The following is a 27,132-nucleotide window of genomic DNA, read 5'->3' as shown; positions in this document are numbered from 1 at the left end:
CATCATTAAATAAAGTATGACACTGATAAAGAGTGACTAGAAGGCTGAATTTTGCCTGCGTTTTTTTCGGGTAGGCATTTTAAATCGTCGAATTAAGAACGTTATTTCATATTATTTCTTTAAATTAACTTTATTGTTGCCAGTAAAGCATTCAATAATTTATGTTTACATTACTCCTCCGCACTTAAAACTAGAAGTAAAAAATATTACCTTATACCAGGATAATTTTTGTAGCAGGGTATTGCAAAATACAAGAACATAGTTGCATTCAATGATATGACGTCAGTAAAATCACTGGTGAATTCTCATTATAAGTTGTCTCGTACACGTAAATCTCGGAGAGTAAAAGAACTACTACCGCATTTGAAGGAATGAAAACATTTCATGTAAAAATAAGCTCTTTCCTCCAACTAATCGCAAGACGACGTTCTTATGAATTCGTGGGTGGATGCATCATTCCCGCTCAAGCGGAGTTAATTCCCTTATTTGCGAATTTCCGCAGTTAGTCCTAAAAAAATATGCTATCACACTGAACTATTCAGAGCGTGTAGATTGTCAACATTCGTTACAGCCGCATATATGAAAATTTTGACTTATCTTTAATTCAGATGTAAGCTTTTTACATCTAAAATACAGATAAATTGGTATTTTTGTTGTCTACCAATTCTATTTTATAATTTCTTCAAGTGCTGAGTGGTTGATGTCCGTTGAAATGATGACATTATATTTGCTTTGCCAACATTTCGGTGAATTTATACGTCCTCCTCACGGAATAGGAAAAACAATACAGAAATTTATATATGCTTACAATATGATACTTCATTCATTCACACAACGCCTTAAGCGCAAAAATACAAATAGACGCGACGCATGCAGGAAATACAAGTGATACATAAAAAAGCCAGAAATCAGAGGGTAAAATTGCGGCCTGAATGGGATTCAAACCCAGATCCTCCTGGTTGCTGGGCATGTGCTCTACCAGTTGCGCTCCCAGGACGCTTATTAAATTTACTACGATTTCGGCTGGGGTTGATACACAGAAAACTCCCTCATAATATACAACTTATACAGAGCGTAATAAAAAGTAAAATAATATCACTGGTAATGAGTATATTTTTTAAATGAAACCGACAATTTTTTGCGTGTACGTATTCATAAAATTTATTTTTAGATGATAATATAAACAAACAAATATATTTCTGAATTGTTTTGCCTGAGGAGAACGATTAAATACGCCGAAACGTTGGCAAAGCAAATATGATGTCATTATTACAACGGAGGCAAACCCCTCGACACCCAAAGACATTAATACAGGTGAAACTTTTTAATGATTTACTTTCTATGTATTGAAAAAAAACTAGACGATATCGTAAATTTTGAAATATAAATAGGCACATAATAAATAAAAACAAAATACGACCGGTCGTAGGTGAGTGTTGCATCATCTCTTACCCCTGCAAGCTTGAACTACCCCATTTTTGAGTAGAAAATTGGAATATGCACCAAAAAAAGTCTATTTAGGGTAAAAGTGAAATACAATAGACCTCTTTTGTCATGTTAGGAGCCGGCTGAGTCAGAAGAGCTTTCGACCTCATGGGGGTTACACAGTGTTCGACGGCCAGAGCAGTTTGGGCGGATCGCCGGAAACACAGGATCAAACACAGTCTTCTTCCATTGCTTTTCGCGGAAAACTCGCTCGGTTGAGTGATTTATTCGCGCACATGGGGCCAAAGCGGGGGGGAGGGGGGTGGAGGGTGGGTAGGAAACAGACGCAGCGCGTAAAAGGGGGATCTCGGGAGTATAAACTCCGCAAATGGATTCGGCAGTAATTACATTAGTCATGCCCCATGAAAGAACCCACCCCGCTCCCCCTAAGGTCTCACGCTGGCACCGTATTTCCAGCTGTGGCATACTGAGAAGTAAAGGGGATACGGAGGAAATGTAGAGAGAGGGTTCTTGGAGATAGACGAGACACCCGTGGTGGGAAAGGGGGAGAAGACGGTTCGCCGTGCTCACGAGGGACTACGGCGCCTTCATTTGGGAATTAGAAATAGGACGCCGCGCAAATCTGGTATCGTGTTCGCGCCTAAGTCGTCGAATAAAAATACTCTATGGGCTGGTAAAGTTGTGAAGTCAAAGGTCGCTAGTCATCTGTTTACTTAATGAATAAGAGAGAAGACAATTTTCCAAAAATTTATGGAAAATTGCCATCCCCCTTATTCATCAACCAGGATGTCATTCCACCATATGTTGCCTGCTTCAGTAACTTTTATCTGTTTATTCAAAAAAACATGACGGCCTAACACAAAACATTGAATGAAAGTTTAGAGTCTCTCGTCGGCGGAGTTCTCAGCATATTCGTCAAATAAAATAGGTTTTTTAGGCATGCAATTAATTATTTCTATACTCATATCGCACTCATAGTAATCTTCAAACTGAAATTTAGTTTTCACATCAAGAAACCTCCGTACGGTAGCCATGTTTCCCATAAGTTATTTTCTTGCAGCTGTCTTTCTCAGCTAATTAGAGTGATACTAAAAGTAACTCCAAGATACTCCATAAATCTAATCATAGATTTCCGTATTTAAAATAACTATTCCGGGGATTTTTTTTACTTTAATGTTAAAAAAGATGATAAATTAAGCGCTAGCAGCCCCTAATGGAGAACTACTTGTTGATCACGTTGCCTGCACTACGTTCAGTTTTGGGAAAAAATTGGAAGGGAAATAACTTCGCATGATGACTCATAATTTATAATTCAAAACATACTAATACTTGTATTTGAAGAGATTATGGTAGCCCGATATTCACAACATTTGGTACAACAAATTACGAATTCGTCTCGGTAACATTAGTGGGTAGACTTTGTGTCATGAAAATGGAGCGCAAAGAGTTCTATATTTTTTAAGCCACAATAATATTAATGCATTCAGCCCCTATTTTCATAAGTGAATCAGCTCTGGCCAATATGGGTGATTATCAAACCGTGGGATTGACATTCGTACGCCTATATATCGTCTGTCACGTTATAAAAAATACGCTTTATAAATCGAAAGTAAACACCAAGCTCATAATAAACATCCAGCAAGTGCAAGCACTCTGTAGCAACTTTAAGTAGTGATGAGATGGCTTAAATGTACCATATAAGTCATAGATTCTCTGCATAAAAATTCCTTATGACAGAAACTACTGTAACTCGATTTTGTTTTGGAAATGAGGCGGCGATCTCCATGGCAACCGGATGTCGTGACGTCAGCCCATTAGACATAGAACTCCCAAATCTGGGATCGTATTTGCGTGAAATTCGTCACGCCCTCATCGTATGAAAGTGCACAACTTCACTGGCCTAGCGGCGACTTTTTCTCGAGTTCTCTCGCGATTTTTAACGCAAATACACACTTACGATGACAAAAGTCTCGTCGTAGTTCCAAATAGTATTTACCATTGAGTGCATCCAGCTGATTTATAAACTCACGATGCAATTTGTGAAGAGTTGGAGAGTATAAAGAGTATTTGTACGAAATCCGCGATTCATTAACTTCTTTCACATAAATACCGATGCACATATCTATTTCAGATGAATTTCATATCTATTTCAGATTTATTTGAAACTATCCCCGTCACCACGGCGGGTGCTGAAAAATTAACTTAAACATTCCACATCCGTGAATTCTAATTGCATAAAACGCCAAAGCAAAGAGAAAAATTGACCTGGGGGGTTAATAAGTTATTCAAACAAAAATATATAGAAATAATCCATATACGATATTGCCAATCTCCACCCAGGTTGAAGATATTTCCATTTCGAGCACGAATAGCTCAAAATTGAAGTAAAACGAATAAATAGATCTGATAATAAGAATAAGATTTATTTTGTGAAGACTCTTACTTTGAGATGTCAATAAAATGATATTCATGACATAACCCTTCATTGCTGGAACGTCCACGAGTCTCACCGTAATTATGGAAGGCTGTAATATCATTAATGTCGAGATGAATTCGGTGCTAAGATTGGATTGGATATTTCATTTCCTTCCTCATCTTAGGAAGTCCCTACAGCCATCTTGGAAGGACGAAGGGGCTGACGGGAAGGGTCGGGTTCCGCATCTTCTCGCCTTAAGGGGGCGCGCGTAAACGACCGCTAGAAATATTTAATTCATGAATTGCGCTGTCGTTGCCCATGAGTTCCGCATGAGTGGCAATACATGCTTCGGATACCCACACCACGCGTGCGTGCTCTTTACGCACATTTCACAGCACGCACGGGCCAGGGACGCGCAAAGCGACCCGCCCCATTCAGGAGAAGTGGCTCTGTGGCGTGAATATCTGAAAGTGACAGCGTTTCCGTCCAATATCCAACTACGGGACCGTCTAGCAGCAGAGACGAAAGGGATGAATTTCATCCCTTGAATTTCACTAGCAAAGGAAGCGTTCATGAACAGGAAGGAGCTTTTGAGAGGATCGTTACGTAAGAGTTTAAAGAAAAGGTTAGTGAAGAGTTTGACTTGGAGTGTAGCTCTCTATGGTGCGGAAACGTGGACACTGGGGAAAGAAGACGAGAGAAGATTGGAGGCATTTGAGATGTGGGTATGGAGAAGAATGGAGAAGGTGAAATGGTCGGAGAGGAAAAGGAAAAACGAAGTGCTGGATATGGTTGGCGAGGAGAGGCAGCTTTTAGATGAGATACGGAGGAGACAGAAGGTATGGATGGGAGGAGGACTTAGCGGGGAGGGGATGTTGAAAATGGTGTTAGAGGGTAGAATGTTAGGGAGACGAGGGAGGGGAAGGAAAGGAATAGGATTTTTAGATAGAATTGAAGAAGGCAGTGCTGGAAGGAAAGGGAGGCTCCCAGATCACTTCTTTAATACTCCATGGAAACCTACCTTAATCGGTAGAATACTATAATAATAATAGCACAAGGCGCTAAGTTAGATAATCCCGTCAATAATAACAACAGGCTTGTTCAGCATCAATTTTTTGAACCGTGGACTTTATAGGAATTTTATAAATAATGACACTTTACTCTTCCACTTTTCGGTTCATCGCCTACTTTCAAAACTATTCAAGGCGAAAAATGACGGGTCTTTCGCAGATAAGTTGATGATGTCACGTGCTCCTGCCCAGCGGGTCACCGCTTCTAGGATACTCCAAAGCATCGCGCATCGGTTTCACGTGGTATATTGCTGTTTACACATGTTTAAACGACTCCCTCTCTCAATGATTAGTTCTCCCTGAACTAGATAATGCACTGGATCTCAAATGACGTCACTAAATCATGAAAATTGATGGAAACTTTCGAGTTTAATATTAATTTTCTTTGTGAAACATGTAACGTTTACTTTACTTCAAAAATCGAATTCACACGCAAAACACAAACGATATTGCCCTGGATAACACCTCACGAAAAAAATCGGGAGCAACAACGCCGTGCAAGCGAACACCACTGACAACCATTACGTGGCTCCCATTGTTTTCTCACGTCGTCAAGGACAAATATTACGTAATTTTTTAAGGGCATGCATTAAAGGGGTCAATTCCTCCAACGTTGTGCTTTAAGTCAGCTCCGTATCCCTCAAACTCCGACTGGCGAAATATATAACTCTTTTTTCTCCTCCCTCTGCCACTTTAAATAGTCGGCTCGATACTTCAGAACCAGCTTATTAAGACAACTTGTCTGTTTCCACACTATTTTATTTTCACCTTCCATGGTTTCGGCAACTTTTGCCATTGTCAAGGGCACAAGTTGCCGAAACCATGGTCGGTGAAAATAAAATAGTGTGGAAACAGACAAGTTGTTTTAATAAGCTGAATATCAAAGATTTCCACCGCATCACGCCGGACACTGTAACTCCAGAACCACTTGCATCGGTTTGTATGTGCTACTCCTTCATCGTATCTCTGTGGTGTAGCATGACGGATCTGTAAAATTCTTCGTTAGTACGTCTGAATGCGTCCCCATGCTGCTCTGTCCACTTCCAGGCACGGTCCTTCCTCTTAAAGTCGTTCAAAATATGTCAAATCCGCATGTTTTCGGTGAAATTTTGGATGATAATCATGTAAACCATTAAATACCTCAATTATATTCCATGAAGGATCTTACATGCTCTTTGATCGATTGATTTATATTTCTCTTCCGATATCGTAATCCCGTTCCTTGTCCCAGGGATTGAATGCTTCCGCGGCAAAATTCTGACTTTTAAAAGTTAACGGAAATGTTTGAACTGTGTAATTTTTCTCAACGCGGACTTTAGATGCTGTATATGCTCTTCAAAGTATTTCGAGATGTCAGCAGTTCGTCTACAAAGTTTAGACGTAGACAACCGAAAAGTACACGCTTGAATTAGTAGACCTTATCTTCAGGGGAAAAGGCGCAATATTGCCTCGATTGTCTGTGTAGCTGAGATGTATTTGTTAAAAGTTTTTGCAAGGTTTACATAAGTTAGGAACTTCACTCCGACACAGCTGGAATAACTCTTCTGCTGCTCTAGAGGTCGCAATTAATCTTGAGTCGTTAACAATTGATCTTACGTCGATGGATCCAACTTTCTCTATAGTGAATACCAGCGGCGACATGCATTGGGATGAGCTTCCTTCAATTCATAGAGTTTACATTAGTGTAGAGTATTTATGCTTCAATTATACCATTCTGGGGCATATCTCGGATAGCTTGCATGACCTATGTCCGGTAATTTAATGGAATTCCGTATCCCCTTCGACAACTCTCTCCCTCCTCAATTTTAATTTGATACGCGTACCCCTTCATTACTTCGGGTGTATCGAATGTATATTTTTTATGCTATCACAGTCACCAAATCTTTCCTTATTTTCGTTGGGCAATTCTTCCGTAGTACGCATCACACTTTTTTTACGAAATAATACAAAATATTACCGTTCGTGGCAATTTTGATCAACATATCGGTACAATTAGTTTCGGTGCTTATAGCGTTGCCTTCAAGTAATGGTATAAGTCCAGTACTACTTGTGCACTTGATTTTGTTGAAGTAGAAATTATGACGATAGCATTTTGTATAATTTTACATAAAAAATGTTCCGCAGTTTTTAAACGCATGACGCTATTTTTTTCGACACTTCGCGGAAAAAATTCATCCGATGCACAAAATATTACCGAACAAGGATTCTCAATGTAACCTCTATTTTTAATTCACTCCCATCGCAACTTATGATTCCCTCCCCGGTGGAATTCCGATATGTCCGCATGCATGCCTCTCCCTCCCCTTGGACTCCCGCCACTGGAGGCGTCGCTTGACATCGTCCGATTGGTGCACACCCCTGTCCATTCCCTGGTGATGCGGCGTGACCGGCGTGCCCAACAGAGGAGTGGACACGGACGTGACGTGAATGTGGCGCGTAGCACATTTCGCCCATGCAACTGAGGGGGTAGCAAAGGACGTCTACTCCCCCCCCTATTCCATTCCGTCACACTTTTGGACGTAAACAGGGCGAGAAATATTTAGCGAGGATTCACGCCGCCCAAGGCAAAAAAGCAAATAAAAACATGCTATATTATTATTTCATTAATATAATAATTATATATTCATTTTTTCCAAATATATTACAATACCAGTAGCATTAAAGGCATTGTATTATATAATCGGTAGATTTACATGGGGAAACTTTTCTTAAAATAATTACCCCAGTCAGACCCACCCGAAATGGAAATTCTCTCTTGGACAAATTCGCTTTCATTCTATGTAAAAATCCAATTCTCTTCATGTCAAAAAGTAATATTTTTTCAGAAATAACCATCAAAAGGAAAAAAAACCCTTAGGTTAACCTCCTATAAAATAGGAATATTACGTGAACACTCTGTACTCACAAGAATATTATTTAATATGAATTAGTACAAAAGAAATTTTGCCACTGCGATAAGAAAGTACTATCCAACCTGAAATAAAAATACTGTAGGCCAAAAATAGATAGTGAACATTAACTGCTCACGTCCAGGTAATGGATTTGACACTGAAATTGCGATCTACAAAGACGAAAATTGATAGGCCAGCTAAAATACTTTAATAAAATAAATACTAGTAATAGTACTAAAAATAGTTATAAAATATTTTCCGTAGGATTTCGATTAAGGATGATCAATTTACTGGCGCTTTATGAGAATGCATTTATACCACATCGCCGGTCATTTTTGCGGTATATTACTCGTTATAAACATGCTAGCATCTTAAAACTTTCAAAGCATATGCATCAGATTCCATTATTTCCATTATTTCTCTGCATGATAATTATGGACCAGGAAATATACAATCGGGAGACATAAAAACTGTCCAAGGTCCTTATAAATCGTTTTCACGATTTCTCGCCTTGTGCTGCGATTAAAGGAATAAGTCAAAGATTGGTCTGGTTTATTACAAATTACGTTTTGCCAAGTTAAGTTATTGTGAAATGGGCTTTTAACATATAATGCCTAATTAAAGAAGACTAATCTAGCGGTAGTGATGCATCATCCTTTTACTTTAATTTTAGGAGTAATTCACTTGAAATGGCCTGAATAGGTAAAAATAGTTGTAGTTGTCTTTAAATAGCGTTGAGGGCGCAATTCACTTACCAAAATCAATATCTACAAATTTTAATGGAGTGATGAATGGAGTCGTTTACTCACTGTTGGACTCGAAACGTCAATTCATAAAAGAAATCGCTCAATGCCAGGAAAAGATTCGGCGAAAAGGAAAAAATCCTTATTTGGCAATAATAATTATTTTTCAAAATAAAGGGACAGGAAACTCAACGCCGAATTTTCATGAGTTTGTGACGTCACTTGAATCTCCTCTCATCAACTCGTTCATGGAGGTGATGATTGAATGATTGAAGGAAGGAATCGCTCACAATAGTGCAGACAACCACGAACCAAAATAGGTCCGAGCGCTAGGCCGAGGAGCGAAGCGGTAAAACCCTCCTCAGAAATTCGTGACGTCATCAACTCATCTGCGAAAGGGTTAAGGCCGTCGATTTTTCACCACGATTGGCTGCAAAAGGAGGCGACGGATGGAAAACCGGAACAATAAGGGTCAATTTAAGCCCAAAGAAGGGTTTATTGACAAAAGTAGCAAAATATATGAAGAAGGATTAACGAAAAACTTGTTGATTCGATCGTCTGTCGTCATCGGTTATTGAAGCCGATGTAAACGATGTACCATTCCCTTATTAAGATAAGTCCATACGTACCATAAATTTAATTGTTGTCACCGAGCTTACGTTAATATCTAGGGTAATTTAGAATGCTAAATACCTAAGTGAAAAATTCGAATTTTGGTGAAGATCCGAAAAACTTGAAATTTAATATAAATGCTATGCTTTCAATGTGCCACTGTGTAGGATAAATTTAACCTTCTGAAAATCCATATGGCTTAGAAGGACCAAGTTGTACATCGATTTCTATGTTCTAACAACACGTATCTCAAAATTTGGCCGGTTTGAGACAGGTATCTTAAACAAAGCGTAATGACATTGAAAAATAAAATAAAATTCAAGCAAAAAACAACTTTTTTTGCTAATGTATGCTTCTTTTTCAGTTTTACGATTTTTTTGCTTTTAATTTCAGTGTACAATTAAAAATATAAATCGTTTCCTTTGATCTCCTGAAAAGTTGCTATTTTTGTGATACGTGTTGTAAAACACTTAGCCATCGATATGCTAATGAAGACAATCTATGCATATAAAAAGTGGCCATTCGATTATAATCTACTGTTACGGTTACGTTAGTATTACGGTGCAGGTACAACTGAGGTTCCACTTTAATGATTAATGATTGGCAGCATCATCACTCTCACCTCCGAGGCCGCCGCCGACGTACACCAGCCCCGTTCTCAAATGTCCCTGCTCGGCCTCGAGCGGAGTGGCGAGCACCACTTGGATGGCCACGTTGAGCGCCAGGTGCAGCGCTCCCGTGTGCAGCACCATGTAAGTGGCGAAGCGCCACGCCTCCCAGCGGCGGTGCGGGTCGTACAGGAGGAAGCGACGGAGCTGCGAAGATGCGGAAGATGCGGGGGTGCGGTGCTGGTCGGGGAGCGGCTGTTGGTGCGGGGGTGCGGGGGGCGGCGGGGGCAGGGTGTGGGGGCCGCCCATCGGGGGCAGGGGGGGAGGGGCGAGGGATGGGGCGGGGGGCGGGAAGCCGCTGAGAGTGAGTCCCTCCATGGAGGCATCCGATGCTCCGACCCACAAATACAGGGTCACCTAAAAAAAACGAGAAGAATAACATGAAATTTGAGAATATCCATAGCCAATGCTGACGACTAAGTTTCCAAATGCTGTACCGGTGACTCAAAAACTCCCCAAAACCTGCCAGTTAACAAAATATTAAAGGTAATCGGCGCATGTGTTTGCGTTGCCGATTTAAATGTTGATTGTGTGGAAAAAAAACTTAAAATTAATATAACTGATAACTTCAGGCTTTGCTTTGTGAAACATCCAGTCACCTGACGATGTAACCAAGATACGAAACCCGGGTCGTGCCCATAATTAAACAACAGTGAACATTGCAATGTTTTTATTTCTTTATTTCCAATTAAAATTAATAATTTTAAACTAAATTCATGAAACGATTGAAAAAACGGCAACAGAATGCAAAGAAAAATATTTTAATAGATATTTTCCATTTTTGTAATTTATTAACTGTTAACTTGAATTTTTAGGGATGGTCAAGTATTTATGTATATTTTCCAGCATTTCCATGGCAAAACATAACATCAGAGTGTGAAATATTTCAATGCTACCGGATAAACGGTGATGATATTCTCAGTCATTTCCATGAGAAATATTCCTTTGACCCGGGAATCGAACCACGGAATTACGCTGAATACACGGGATTGCATTCGTGGTTCTACTCGAGGAATATAGGAATATTACTATTGTAGTTATTTTAAATTTTATCGCAGTCTACACGGTGGAATTGAAATATGTCGCATTTACCGCCAAGAAATGATTGACCACTGGATTCATTACTGGTATTAGCTTATTTTAAGCCCTTGATACCCATGGACGCCAATCTTTTTGTATCGCAAAGAACTTAGCGTCATGAATATTGGTAAATTGCAATGGAAATCAAGAAACCAGATGAAGAGTGAAGTGGTCGGCGCATTGGCCCAGAGAGTCATAATTTCGATTCCCGAAACACAGAAAGTTACCCTAGGGCAGTTAATGTGAATATCGTCGCCGTTCATCCAATAGAATTGAAATAGTTCACGCACTAATGTTGTTGTTTATGGAATCGTCGGCACATAAAATCCTTTCCCTCGTCTTCGATATTGTGATGATCCATTCCATTCTCCAGGAAGCACCAGATTCAACCAAGAAACTTATATTTTCTAGTCAATATACTTTGATTGGAGTAAAAAAAAACTCATTCTCTCACTTCAAGTTTATTATCTAAAACTACTTGCAGTACCTCTTTATTATCTTCTTTAAATTTTCCTTTAACGAGTATATTTTTGCTGATCCTGTGCTAAAGGAATTTTTTCCAACGTTAGTTATTGCAAACTGGTATCAGATCAAGTAGCCAAAATTCAATGCAGGCCATCCCGTGGACACCTCATCCAAATTTGTCAAATTTAATTATAAAACAAGGATTAGCAAACCGATTTGTCTCATCGCATGGCAATTTTTTCGGGCTCAACGTCTGCCTAATCTCATCAGATGTGATTATCTAAAATACCCTTTGATTGTGAACTGGTTTCAGATCAAGAAGCTAAAAATTCAATGCTAGTCATGGAGACCTAATCCAAATTAGTCCCCATTCAAATTATAATCAACACAATTAGTGAGCCGATTTTGCTCATTGTAAGGGAGCTTTTCCTGGCAAAGCGTCTGCCTAGTCTCATCGGATGCCTTAGCCTATGATTCACGGGAGAGAGGCTAGGTAAGTCGGCCCACACTACCTTATGTCGAGGGCGCGAACGACCTTCCGAGGTCGCTATCTCTTCCACTGGTGTTGGGCGGTTTCGCCGTGGGAGGGCAAGCGGAGGTTGCAGATGAGTTCATTCGCGTCACTCATCGGAGGAAGGTGGGTGGGCAGTATTTCGAGGCGTAGGATGGAGAGACGACCTTACCCTCCCTTTGCGTCTGCATGGCAGAAGGATATAGCGTGTTCATGGCAGTGATTCTAAACTTCATCCAGTTTTCAAAGCTCATACAAACTACTTCTTAAATTAAACTTACAATTAGTACAAAACTATAATTCCATGACTTTTAATCTCGCAGACTGAGACTGAGAAAATATTGCGGTTGGACTTTGTAAACAATAGGTATTCGCTGTGAGAGAACTTATCTCTGATCACTTTACGGAGGATGCATTTTATAAGTGCAAAGATTAGCAAATAAAAATGACGTGTCTTGACCGGGATTTAAACCGGGATGGAAGATGGGAGTTTCTAGCCCCAATCTCGCCTGATAAAGACGTGTTATTATTATTATAAACAATGGTCACTCGCGATTCGCGCAAAGTATTTATTTAAATATCTATCGATGTATTTATCTAAATAAAGAGTTTATATTGACAGCAATTCAGCTGTTATTAATCACTGCATAAATTTTATATACGTTCTTTGTTTAAAAGCGATGTTCTTCCGTTTTGTTAATATTTCATGATTTTTCTAAATGCAGACAAACATCATAGTCTGATAGAGGACACTGAAATCACAATCAGTGGAAAAATCATGGTTATACGGATAACGGATGCATGAGTTTCGGTTAGCTTTTATCATTCCAACTGCTAGGACATCTTCTTCATCTGCGGAGTTCCCAAATGAGAACTATGCTATGGTACTTTAAATCGTAGAAAACTAGACGACATTTCACATAAACATGTGGGACTCCGTGAAGATACTATTCTGGCTACTCCGCGATCAGATAACTCTGAAAGAAAATATTATACCTTATTTGTGTCGATTGCACTTTTTGCATTGAATATCTCGATTTCAATGGCATATAACAATAACGGAATGTGTGGTAAAATTTTGAGTTAGGTAACAGATTTCCGTATATCACAACATAATTTCGAAAAATGTTTATAATTCATCTATTATTGATGCCGTGATTTAAAATATGCAGCTAAATTAGTCTTAGTATAAATTTTACTTACTTTATCGATAGACAACCATTAAATACTTTTTAGTTCTGTATTGATTCACGGAATAGATTATACAGGTATGCCAGTTTATCCTAAGTTCAGATAATTATAATAGCTTTAAGTTTGTATTCAAATATTCCAACTAAGTCATATATTAAGTTTGTTCTTCATTGGCATATAAAACTGGAAAAAAAACGTTTGCAGGAATGCTTATAAAAAATTCAGCATAAAATTTAATCTAAATGTAAATTATGTTGGTCTAGGAAGATATCATAGATGAATGTCTTCTAAACCAAAATCTCTTATCGTTGATATATGAATGGTGTTCGTGATCATCGGATCGCGGCCGATGCAGAATTAAGTGATGCCCTCAGAAACGACTGTTTATCGCCGGCATAACAACGGCAATCACTCGGGCGACACAATTTTCCTTTTGTACGGCCATCAGCCCTTTGAAGCGATGCATTCAGCGGGACAGAGATCATTGCATTCCCATCCGACGAAGCGACGAGCTAATCGGACATAAACCACGAGGATTGGAAGAGTGGGAGATCGCTATTATGAGCCGCCTTCAGTCGGGACATGAAAGAAGACGTTTATGTAAAAGAGCCGATGATCTCCGTTCGTGCAATGCATTTTACAAACAAAGATATACGTCGTATATTTTATGACTCATTGATTCCAGACCCAGAAATATGTCTTAAATGCCAATGAAGACAAAATTGATACATGACGTCGTTACTGGTACCCCTGTATTATCGATGCCCCGAATCAATACAATTCTAAAAAGTATTTGTAGAAAATATCCTGTATATATTTATTTATTTATTTCCCATTTCCCCGTAAACAGCACTTTGCGGCCTTTATAACGGGTTTTTCAACATCAGCAACTTACAACACAAATATCCATGCCCTGGTTAGGGATCACCTACCCAGACGGGATTCGAACCCGCGACATACGGACTGGCAGGCGAGGACTTTACCCCACCGCCACCGAGGTCGGCATATATGGATTGATCTAACTAAATAAAACTTATATTGATAGTAATTTAGCTATTTTAATAAAGGTATGAATTATATATAAATTCTATTTTCATTTGAAATTTAAGATCTTTCGGTTTTGTTGTAAGTTTTCCTAATTTAATATCTCCAGATTTTTCTACATGGAGGCCAAAATTATAATCCGATAGAGGACATAAAAATCACAATTAGAGGAGAAATCACAGGTATGCGTTAAAATAACCGATACATAGTTTCGGCCAATTTTTTTTCGATTTCTACCCGCTGCGGAACACAACTTGAATGGCGGTGCAGCTTGCGTGAACAGCTGGTCATGTAACACTATTCTCCCGCACAACGCGGCACATGGCTTCCTCTGACGGAATCATTAGGCACCCATTACGTTTCAATTGGATCTCTTTTACTGTTTCTTTTTTTTCTCAAGTGAGAATCTGAGGCCAGCTGCTCCGATGCAATAGTGGCGGCCTCCTTTCACGTCTCCCACCCACCCACCCATCAACGTCAACTATCGGTGGCGATCGTCTCTTGTTTTCTCCGTGCGCCGCATCGTAACTCAGGACATCTCAGCTCCTTCGATCTCTCAAAGTCAGATGCGTTGCTAAGGCAAATTATTGGTCCCAACATCACACCGTGAGGGCATCCACGTCGCGAGGACCTCAGCCGAATGGTTGGACATCACACCCCGGCTATACTTCATGTCACATAATTTTCATCTACATCTACATCCACATTATTCCCCGCAAGCCGCCTAAAAGACGTGTGGCAGGGGTTTTAGGACACCTGCCGTACTTACATAAAAAGGAAGTGCTCTAAGGAAATTACGACTAGCATTTATTCAAGTACTTTATGGTTCGGGGAAAAAACGATTTCCCATATCTATTCATTTGGCAAAACATCTCTCTTAATTTATCGCTTCTATCGGACATGGAAATACAGTGGGGCTCTAGTATTATGTTCTCCGTGTTGCTCTTAAAGATATCCATTCTCAATTGCTCAAGCAATCTAAGCCTAGCGCGCAGCCATCGAGTCTCCTGCGGCTCCCAGCCTAATTCGCTTAACATCTGGGTAACGCAATTTTAAGTTGTCGCATTATCCTCCTTAATACCGGGACGTATCTGCCGTCATTTTTGGCCTGAATTTCATGTTTTCTGGTTAATAAGTTGTTCAAAAAACAACACTATTGATTTCTGTGAATCGTGCTTCTACATGATGCTGTCATCTGTCAGAGAGATGAGGACCCAAGGCTTCCTGGGTCCTCCTTTGTGTTTTAACCCTCCTATGAGGGTTAAAATACACCGGGTCCGGGACCCAGTAACTTAACTGATGCGCTCGCGCTTCCGGGGAGGGTTTTGGAAAGGAATGAAAAAGGAAAGAGGCGCCGCCGCGATAGGAGCCCGACGACGCCTCAGGGATAGGGATAGGGTTGGAAGGGAGGGAAGGGTAACCGTCGCCGCTACAGAAGCGATCAGGGCCCACTACTAGCAAAACCTGGCTCAGCTATTTATGTGCCAACGAAATGTGTCCGTCGGATGGGACGTTAAGGCGTGGTCCCCTTGGCGCCTTTCGTTGAGAGCAGGTTAATGCCGACGCCGGGTTTCTCTCCACCCTTCCTGGCCTAGCCCTCCCCACATGGCGCAAATGACCTCAGCTGTCATCTGTCAGGAAACATTGAACTAGTCGCAATAAAAACTTTCCACTTAGCAAGAGGGAAAAAATGCAAACGTCGATGTGCTGCACAAAATACGTCAGAACAAAGGAGGCTAAGAATAAAGTGGCACTTAGAGGATGAGAAATACACAATACCGATTGGAAAATTCTAACTAGAAAAGATTTGAAGGCTTCGAGACAAGCTTCTGGAGATCGAATGGTAGACTGGGGAGAGAAACGAGGGGTATTAGAGAAAAGGAGAAGAAAAAAACTGTGGAGCACAATAAAAAAGAGGAAAACCAGGTGGAAAGCCCACGTTATAAGAAAATGATTGCGTGAGAATTGTGATGGAGTGAAAAGTCTCCCAAGGAACACCGAAATATAAGTATCTGGGGTAGTCAATGAAGGGGCCGCATAAGACCTTCGACCTGAATTCGCTGGCAGGACAGCCAGCGAAACTGCTGTCTACAAACAAGCTGACGCGGAAGAAAATCCTGAAGAAATGCAGAGATCAAACCATCGCCGCGGAAACCTACGTTCTAACGAAGGTAGTAATGTAGAGATTGCTGTAGTTAATTGTATAAATAACATTTGCTATTTCGCACTCATCAGTCAACACCTGTAATACGCATTTTTCCTGCATCAGTTTTCAGCTTTCTGAATTAGTTTATGGCCGGAAAATAATGACGTCAACAACTCATGAAAATTGGGTGGAACTTTTACGTTTATTTAATTTAAAATAACGGGAAAATGGAGTTATAAGTAACGGTGCGTTCGTCGCCGCTTATATTTCTCTTCCATATACCGAAATCTTTCAATTAATTGCAGTTTCGGGTGTAAGTGAACGAAAAATTTACAGATTAATTTTTTTAAGAAACGGTAACTTATATATTTTTAAGGCGCTGCGTTAAATTATCCCTACCCCTACCGATGGGAAGCCCGCAGACAGTACAAGTGAGGACCAAGAGTGCGGGGCAAAAATCAATCCAGAAAGAGCGAGGGATGAATAGGCTCCCTGCAATAATCAAGTCTCGAGTACATCCGTGAATCACACAAAACAAAGCCCTGAAAGAGTGTCTAGAGCCGATGCCATTGCGCTGTCGATCATCTGAAGGCGATGTGTAATATTCGCCCTGCTAATGTCAGTTGCAATGGATAACACTGGCATATAACCATGGTAATTCGGTCTGCAATCACCATAGACCATGGTTCAGCCTCAGACTGATATTATGAATAAGCTTGGCTAAAGTTAGTTCACTCCGATTAGGATTTTTAACTAATGGCAATTCTCACCCGCGACGAATACTTATAATGCAAATAAGGTGTAAATTCGTTTAGCTGCTCACTACTTTCACGGATCCCACATGCACTAAGAATATATCTCATGTAAAAATCGCGCATAGTTATTTGAATGCGTTGATTAGTTTCTTAGAGTGTATGAATATTAAATATAGAAAATAAGAATTAAATCCAAATGTTTTTGCCAATGTTTCGGTATATTTTTATACCTTCTTCAGGGCTATGAAGCACATGATTACATTAAGTTGATACATTAAGGCATGAGAAGTTATTATAATGATTTTTACCATAATAATATTTTTTTTAATACATTGAAAATAAGTAAAAAGAAGAGACAAGAATTTTAACATGCCTTTTTCCACAATAAATATGATTTTATTATTGATTGTAACTAAGCATATACATGAAATAGTTACTTATCAATTTTGATTTGTTAAAAAATGTATTTTGCTTAATTTGTCGTAGTCTGGCCTTTAATTATAGCTGTTTTTGTTTTCAAAAATATGCATCATTCCTTTGAATAATCTTTTTTTATTATTTTCATAAAATTTCGATATTTTCGAAGTCAAATGTATGGCTTTTGTTTATACCAGTTTAATACTGTGATTTTCAAGGGGACGTAGTGAAATTCTATTGTTTATAGATGATTTGTCTCAAGATATCCTGTTCTTTAAATACTTCAAGAGTTGTTCTTTGTAGCAATGAGGCATGGTATTTCACATATTACATTACTTTTTATATTTTTATGGGTTTCTGATTTTGTTTTTGGGTAAAGAAGCTTGTTTTGAGTGTAATGATTTTTTTCATATAGCCCTCGATATTCTTAGTATTTCAACAATGAATATTACTTAGCAAAAGATTCCGAAGCGGACGATCAAGGCTTGACGGCAGCGAAAACTCGCCGAGAGAAATAGAAATGTTTGCCATAAGCCATCGCATGGTTCATGGGACATATCTAACCCAAAGACATCCGAGGGCCACCTCTAACCTCTGGAATTAACGCAGACACATTTTTCGCGTCCACTTAACCCATAAGGGCGATGCATATCACCGCACTTCAATATCGCAAAATCTCAGATCAAAGTGACGAGGCCGCCGATATTTATGGACAGCTGTGACCGCGAACGATACGAGGCTCTTTCGCAGATGTTCACTACCGCTTGCGCGAATCTGTTTATGTGATTTTTGCACGTGGAACCTCACCTCTCGTGAGGGAATATGGGAATCACTGCTGTTTCTAACCGAGTATTGAAATAAAGTTTTTGCAATTTTCGATTAATACGTCTTCCTGCCTGTTCCCAAGGGAAACGGCAAATAGAATAACGTATAATGATTGACGAACGATCAGGGATTTCATGGTGCGAACACATGAAATAAACACTCAATATGCATGATTCATTAAGTCATAGAATGTGCAGCACTACATGGGTAATGAGGAACATTATAAAATTTTAAAACTGTGAAATGAGTACGTAATTCAACTGAACAATCATAAAGCCAATGTACCTACTGCATGCTCACAACCACCAACTGCATAACCACAAACCTAATATCCTACTTTGCAGATACTCCAAGATATTTAGAGGTAATGAAAAATGACAATTTTTCAATCACGCTGGTGATTGCAAAATATTGCCGTTCATTTTCCAGTAACTCGCGACTGATCGGTTGCAGAAATCGAGAATAGTATAAAATGAATAATAGAAATGAAAATAATACCACTAAATTAACACTATTTAATTAATTATATATTCCAATCATCAGTCCTCATGATCGCAACAACAACTCACTGATAATTGTAAGCTATTAAGAGTTTCTTATAAGCCACTTACATTCACATAGCTGCTCGGGATGGATTTTTGGTTGTACATTTTGGAATTTATAAAATATCTACCTGCTGAACGTAGCCCTGTTTCAAATCATTTTCGTGAACTTAGCCTCAAAAACCCGATTTAAGTCTTCATGTCTGATGGACGTTTGCCCAAACGATTTCAAGGACATGCAAAGGGTGCCAGCCTCAACCCCTATATTTTTGGCGAACACCTTGGTTACTTTTTCTTTCTTTTCTGACATCCGCAAAAAAACACTTCACTCACATTGAGCACAAAGTTTCGTGTCCTGTCTCTTTCAAAGTTGGCGTTTATGGCTATTATACCCACCTAAACTCTGTCTCTTGTCCTGGTCTTTTCTTTATGTTTAAAAAGATAACCAGCTCATCGGCTACCATTTTAATTACATAATTATAGCATTAAAAAGATTCTTGATCGCAACAATCACTCTCTGATGACAAGTGAGAGAATTATAAGCAAGATAGGCCAGTACAAGTTTCTTATACGCCACAGAGGCCTATCACTTCCGACTTACAGTCGCAGCCATAAAAAAAACCATTCTCAATTCCACTCTTCACATCAATTCTACCTCGACGTCAACTTCAGCTCACCAACAGACCAAGCAACAGGAAAGACAAATTTTTCTGCATGCAGGCTTCCAACTTGAATTTTCCATTCTCATATTTAATTAACTATTTATTATCGATAAAATTTATTCTTTAAGCAGCCATAGCGATATTAATGGAAATTGAATTCCAATAGTGGCTCACCTTTGCATGAAAGTAAATCTCATTGTGGCACGAGTCAACTTAAACATCAAGTAACTTTATTTTATTTAAATCCTAATCTCAATTTTAACTTTGGTGGATATTTCGTGAAAATTATTTTGATAATAATATAAAAAAATATTGGTTGCGTATATAGCTTATGATTAAAGCTGTAGGACATATTAATACGGTATGGAGCAATTTGTACAATCAAAAGCTCGAATCATACGCCGAATGAGTACGAAGCAAAAGAAAATTGAGCATAAAATGAAATCCGACAAATATCTCTTCGCTAACAAGGTTTCTTTAGACCTGTCCAAAAAGTCTTCACGAATGAATTCAATTACCATGTTAACTCACTTCTAAGCTGCAAGAAATTAATTCCCCTAATGGATTGCGAACTTTGTGAATAATTATACAAGAAATAGGAATTAATGAATTCATACGCGTAAATAACTTTTCTGGATATTCGTGTTCTTTCTTAGAATCTATTTAACAATTCATTTGAAGCTGAAAGAAAACAGCGTTAACACCTCGATCATTTCCGTTTTAAAAATTCGGCCCATAATATTTTCAAGGATACCAGTGTTCAATAACTGTTGTTAATGGCGACAGAAAAAATTGTTTGGAATATTTTAGGTGCAAAGATATATGAATGGTGAAATTTTACAAAAAATCAACCATTATCGAGATCATAATGATCTCTGGGCTCTTCACATATAGATGTCTACAACATGTATCAAGCAACTGAAAAACATGTTGTTTAGTTATTTCCATTGCTTCACAAGTTTATAAACAGAAACCATTCAAGAAAATATGATTGTACATATGAGTAATAAATAAATGAAAAAGCACGCTATATTGATAACGCCCTGGCCCAGGGAATGGAAAAAAGGAAAAGTATTTTTACTAAAATTTCATTAACGATCACAGCTGAAGATTGCACTCAAACGATTAATTCCTCACTTTAATTGTATATCGAGAGTTAGATGAGAAAAGCCATAAGTTATATGCATTTCCCTTTGGTAGAAATATGGCAAGATACTTGAACAATTTTAGACCCTCAACGCGCAAGCAAAACCTGGAGAGATGTATTTTCTAAGAAAAAAAAATCACTGCTTAATTGCTTTATTATTGACTCGGATACATATTACGAGAGAATACAATACCAATGTGCAATCTACCCATTTATAAACTCAATTCTGTGATCTTATAGAGCAAAAGATGTTGCTTTTTGGATCGTAACTCCAATTGAATGCACTATGGACTCGCGTATTAAAATTCACAGAGCTTGAATATAGCACTTGCATGTTGCGAAACGGACACGGACGATAAACCACGGGCAAGTGAGCAAACAGCTGTGCGATAAACGCATTTAATTAAAAGTATTAATCAAAGCTCGTGAGAAAAATTGAAAATGTAGCACGTCGGCAAGGATGAAAGAGGAATGACCTCAAGATAGTGTGGGATTGACCTGCGATGTTTGACCAGCGGATACAACAGAAAACATCTTCTCCAAGAGGGTGCTTATGTTAGCGAGCAGTAGTAAAAAAAAACTTCCCATGAGGTCTTGACTAATAGATGGAGATCAAGTGATTAAGCGAGGCATGGACCCTACAGCATCAATCGATAAATAGGATATCTTTTATGGTGACCGAAGTGACGCCGTTCGCGACAGAGACGTTGATATTGTGATTAGTGTCTTCAAGTGGGATGCTATCCTTCTGGGGATCATCAAAATACGAATGGGTAGTTTTTAAAATCCCGAGAGGGATATTAAAATTATCATTTTTTATGTCAGAACTATTTTGTTCGTAAACTAGACGACAAAAAAGAATAAGCCATATTATTCAAGAACACGAGAATAAATAAGTCAATGGAAGAATCCTTTTCCATAACGATGCCGAAAATATCAATATCACAGCAAAACTTGTTATAGCAGTAGAGATATTCAATTGCATCATAAAGTGAGTAGTGTGTTCACTTGATAGTGACCCGAAAATTTCAAAGCCGGTGGTGAATTTATAGCAAGAATATGGTTTATTTCAAGCTATTTCGCCCAATTTTCAGTTTGCCTCATTTTATTCAAAACATTAACGCCGAATAGCACGAAATACGAATAATTTAATGCGCTCCCAAAAATTAAAACTTTGTTGTTTTGTACTATCCACAAATTTATCAATCAGAATCAAACAACACGTATTTATTTGCTGATTGAATGAAGCAGACCTGACGGTGTAGAAAATAGCGTTAGAGTCGCGACAAATGTTTTTTCTCCGCCTAATTACATTATGGAGGGTAAAAAATAATAAAATACATCAAGTTTTACTTTTTCAGTCATTTAGAAATTCATTTAAAAATAGTTCTCAACCAAATATTGACACGAATGTTTTCGTTTGAAATTCGTATACCTTTCGTCGCCGTTGAAAGAATCGATTCAAAATAATCACACCTCATGAGAGGGCGGCGGAAGAGAAATTATTGCGAAATGGTCCACCTTAATCGTCATCGTTTCCTGGGCTGACCACTCAAGACGAAGGAGAGACGACATGGTATCATTATATTTCTGTAATTTCCTCCGCACGCGAAATTCTAAACGAAGCTGGAGAAATTTCATGGAATGTAGAGCGGAAACACAACTTAATACCACGAGTGGACCACTTTTTTTCTTATAATCGCCACACATAGGGAAAAGATAATTTGCAGGCCGACATTTTCTTCGTCCTGCTACAAAATTTTGTGCAGGTTCCAAACAGTATTTTGACATAATTTTCTTTAGAGGGTCTATTGGTTTCCTTGAAATGTTGAATTTCCAAAGAATTTCTACCTAATTCCCTTACAGAAACTAGTTCAGAGTTCCCAAGCAATTTCTAGAGAAGGTTTACGGAACTATCTAGAGGTTCCTGTAGGGTTCTAAAGAACTGCCTTATATATTTCGTAGAGATAGTTTACAGTATTATTCAACTCTGTGCTAATACATACTGAATTCTAGAAACAAAATGTTATTAAAAAGTTAATACCCGTATCTGCGGAAACATTTCAAATTCTAAACTTAATAGGATAATTAATAGGATAAATGCATAATAATGGAATGAAGACAATTCAAACTAAAGAATTTAATCATGCCAGTCCTCCGCGCGCGTTAAAACTACAGGTTATTATTACGGTTAATTTTGAAGCCCCGCTTTCAGTTCACACGCTATGACAACTCCAACAGGTATCTAGAAAGAATTTCATTGAGCGACGCATCATGACTTATCAGCATGGAATAATAATGGAATATCAAAAGAGAAGGTTACTCCTCTACTTTTCACTGTACACGACTCCTGTACTACCTATTCATCCCTGGAGATTTTAACTTTCTATGCCATAATCCGCAAGATCCCTACTTTGCAAGAAAATTAATCGACCAAGATGTAGTATATATGATACCGTACGTTGGCTAAACTTTCCAGAATATCATGGTGAATATAAAATGACAGAATTCAGCAGAATCATATTCAATAGTATGATGAAGATGAAATGGATAGACCGAGTAAGTAATGAGGAAGTGATAAGCAGGGTGGAAAAAGAGAGCCTTCTTAAAGCCTTAGGAATAAGGACAACTTGGTTGGCCACATCATGAGGCATTATGGCCTTATGAAGACATGAGCGTTATGGTGAGCCGTGTCAAACGAACCTTACGATTGTTGAATAGGGTAGTTTCCTTCATCAAAGAAAACGAAAGACATTCATTGCGATTCGTTACCCACCATTAGTGTATTCATAATATACAAATTATTTGGTTTTAGAAATCTCAGTTTAGACGAATATTAATGGTCAATTTTAACCTCATTTGAAAAAGGCCAGATTGGCGCCCATGCGATGCTACTCCACGTGACGTCACAGGGACCTAGTTTCTATACGAGTAGTCAGGAGTTTTACACCGTGTGAGATTACCAATGCATTCATGTGGCACAGAGTTCAGGGAAACATTTTTAATGAACACCTATTAAAATTGCCTACTATGGTCGGAGAGTTTCCTTCGTTTGATAGGGCATTTATAATCCTTATTTAAGCCAAGCGCTACCTGCTAGCAGGGTACACTTCTACCTGCTAGCAGTCTGCATCTTAGCGGCGCTCATAGCCTCGCACCAAGGTCACCTCACACGGCGGCAGCCGAAACCAGAATGACGTCACACAGGCTTTTCCCAGCATTCATACTTAGCCGTCGCGTTTTCGCGACTTTCGCTGGAAAATTTTCACTTTCATTTAATCGCGAAAAATAGATATCGTCATTTAAAAATCTAAAAGCGTGAAATACGTACTCCAGGAGTAACAATCTTTCGATTTAAGAATAAAAAAATAATAAGAAACCACCCTATTGTAATGATGTTGATGTGCAATGGTTCAGTGTCAAAGAGTCAAGAATCTTTTCACGCTGAAAGGACGGGAGCTATTGCTGTGAAGGTTAGAAGTGGGATCATTCACCCTGCGATGGCTTTCTCGTATTGCGGCGCGGTTTTCTCGCTCCCCTTCCGACCCAGACGTTAGCAAACACTGCCCACGTCAATCTCGTACTCCAATCCGTCTGACTGAGATGAAGCGCCGCGGGCTCTTCTGCCTTCCCTCGTGAATTTAACCCCTATGGTATCAACCGCATAACTGCTACTGCGATCGCACTAAACTGTTCGTTGAGGAAAATTTCCGTCAAATATTCAACAAAATTTAAGTATGGACATTTCGGGTGAAAAACAAAGGAATGCCCCAAATAATAAAAAAGAATGTCGACTTTAGAGCAATCTATGCTAGATTAGGACAATACGAATGGGTTGCCATTTCGCTTAGTAATTACGTGAGGTATATAACGGAAGGAAGAATGGAAGGTAAGGTCCACCTTAGGGTTGGTCATTCTCCCATAATCGTAAAAATTACGTCAATGGACTGCCGCAAAAAAACCAAAACTGTTAAATCAAAACTACCCAGGTATATTATTTTATGTATCCTTTTACTAATTTAAGTGACAAATTAGTGAAGAAAAACAAGATATTCCCCAAATTTAATGTCCACAGACTATGATTCGTCATGTCCGTGAACAGTCCCACATAGATTTTCGAAGGGGTGTTTATTGTATTAACACCCTTTACTACATAATTTATTATAAAATCTATCATTCAATAAGTTACAATTATATAAAAATTCAAGAATAGCCCTTTTGGAAGGAACATTTATTATAAAATAAAAAAAACATTTGTCCTACCCAAAAAAGCAATGTCCGTGGACACACAGGAAAAAGGGGGAATTATTCATAGGATATGGTGGCAGCCCTGAACAACCAGTGTATAGAGAAAAGATATTGTCAGCTATATTGGGTTCTTTGAGTTTATACTTGGTTTAGAGAATGTTTTAACGCTGGAATAAATATTTTAGTTCAGTTTTTTCAAAGACCCAAGATGATCAGTCATATCCATGGACAAGAAAAATTAGTAAAAGTGAAATTTTTACTAATAACAATTGAGATGTCTTTTACAGCTATAAGATGCAAGATCGATGTACCTAGTAAGGATAGTGCCCTAACTTGTTGTCAGTCCGAACTATAACTTAATTTAGAGGAAATCGTCATGTCCGTGGACATCATGTTCGTGAAATCTGCAGTCCATGGACATGACATATGGTGACGGACATGATGATACACTATGACTAGTTACAGAATTTCCAATGACAAATAAAATTTTTTTTCGTGAGTAAACACAATATTCCTCTTCTGCTATGTCCGTGGACATATATATCATGTTCTTAGACAGCACAAAAGTGAAAATAAAAACAGCGATGTAAAAATTACTAACCATCCCTGCCACTTTCGTCATTACATTGCATGATTGACAAACTGTAATTACACAAATTTTGGATCTTACATAAACAAAAATTAATTTTTTAAATTTTCCTGTAGAAAATGTACGTTTTTTGGAGATTAAAGTGCTCAAATTTGTCATACCACCACGTAATTCGATGATAAATAGCCGGAAATTATTTTTGCAAATTTTCAGATTGATTCACCCATTAGAAACCCTTTGAATAGTTTGGGCAACGCGGATCGGAAGATTTTTTTTTTTTGCTTTCTGTGAAAACTAGAAGTGTGTCCTGGGACTTCGTTATAAGCATACAAAGTTACTTGCCAGAGGAATAAATACATTTCTCATTGTAAATTTATTGTGCATAATGAAATTCATTTACGAGTTCGAGTTCGTCCTCTGCACTCACTTTGAATCAATTTTGGCTCTCTTCCTGTGTTAAGGCTGAACTACTCCCCTAGAAGAAAATAATACAAGAGCTACGGATGCGGCTAATTCAATTACAATGGACTATGTGTTTATCAGTGTGTATATTTATTGTTATATTTTACCGGACTAACGGACGCATTAGCAAATTCATAGATGTAGGGAGAGGGAAGATCTGGTCCGGATGTGAGGTGGGTTCTCGACAGAGGACAAAATCAACAGGAGACGAGGATGGTATGAGGATTGCGCCGAGACCGGGCGTCCCGCCGAAAAACAGGTGAAGATCGATATTCGCGCAGACCACAGTCTCGCCGAAAGCGCGGTCCTTGCCGCCTTTTTTCATGGCGGGAACGGAAACAACTGCAGACCCAGCGTGTGGGGGGAAAAGAGCGATACACCCTATTAGGAGAGGTCCATCGCAGAGGAGAGAAAACACTGCTATCTTGGATGAGCAAAGTGGCTGCAATTTGAAGGTCATTACGAAAACACGACAATATTAGTATTAATTTCAGTTTTCAGAATTTATCAACTATCGTTGTTACATATGCTAGCGAACGACTTTCTATCATAACGTATCAGAGGACTAGGAAAAATACATTATGATGTAGGTAATACAGACTGCATTATATAAAATTTAATTTAAACCAGTTTGAAGTCACTCTGATGTAAAAGACCTTCTCATGTTCTTCTCCTCCACTTCATTTTTATTCGTAGTCCATGGTAATGACAAACCGGCTAGACGCGGTAGCATGAAATTCAGCGAGTAGTACAATGATATGTTTTTTTATTGTTGACAAATTTTATCCTTGATAAAGGATTGATTGTATCCTTTATAATGATAAAATGTGTTACCAATTTGAAAGCGAAAATCTCTGATATCTGTCATGGAATAAACCTGAAAATTTGACATTCATGCTCACATTTCTAAGCGTTCTTCACGCCAAATTTAGAAAAAGTGTGAACTATTGATTTCAAAGCCGTGAATAAGGTGACATGATATTACTTATTAGCTAACGCTGCGATTTCTTCTAGTGATTAGGTATCTGAGACTGAACTTATTAAAGTAAATAATAATCCGTAATAATTAAATCCATAATATTAAAATATGAGTAAAAATCTTGTGAAGAAATCATACATATTTAATAATAAATAATGAATAATATTATACTCGGAACTTGAAAATACGATTTTCACATTGAACGCATTCACTTCTTCAGCCA

The 27,132-nt window shown here is 38.5% G+C and overlaps 1 protein-coding gene across 1 annotated transcript in view; it reads right to left on the bottom strand.

Annotated features, from left to right (window-relative positions):
• LOC124159657 overlaps positions 1-27,132 on the bottom strand; it is a 204,636-nt gene that overhangs the window by 13,262 nt on the left and 164,242 nt on the right. Inside the window, exon 3 of the mRNA XM_046535567.1 lies at positions 9,801-10,203. Within this exon, the coding sequence (XP_046391523.1) occupies positions 9,801-10,203 (403 nt within the window). The remainder of the gene's footprint in view (positions 1-9,800; positions 10,204-27,132) is intronic.

The sequence above is a fragment of the Ischnura elegans genome, chromosome 5, assembly GCF_921293095.1.
Source record: "Ischnura elegans chromosome 5, ioIscEleg1.1, whole genome shotgun sequence".
NCBI lineage: Eukaryota > Metazoa > Arthropoda > Insecta > Odonata > Coenagrionidae > Ischnura > Ischnura elegans.
This window is presented reverse-complemented; position numbering and strand designations above follow the sequence as displayed.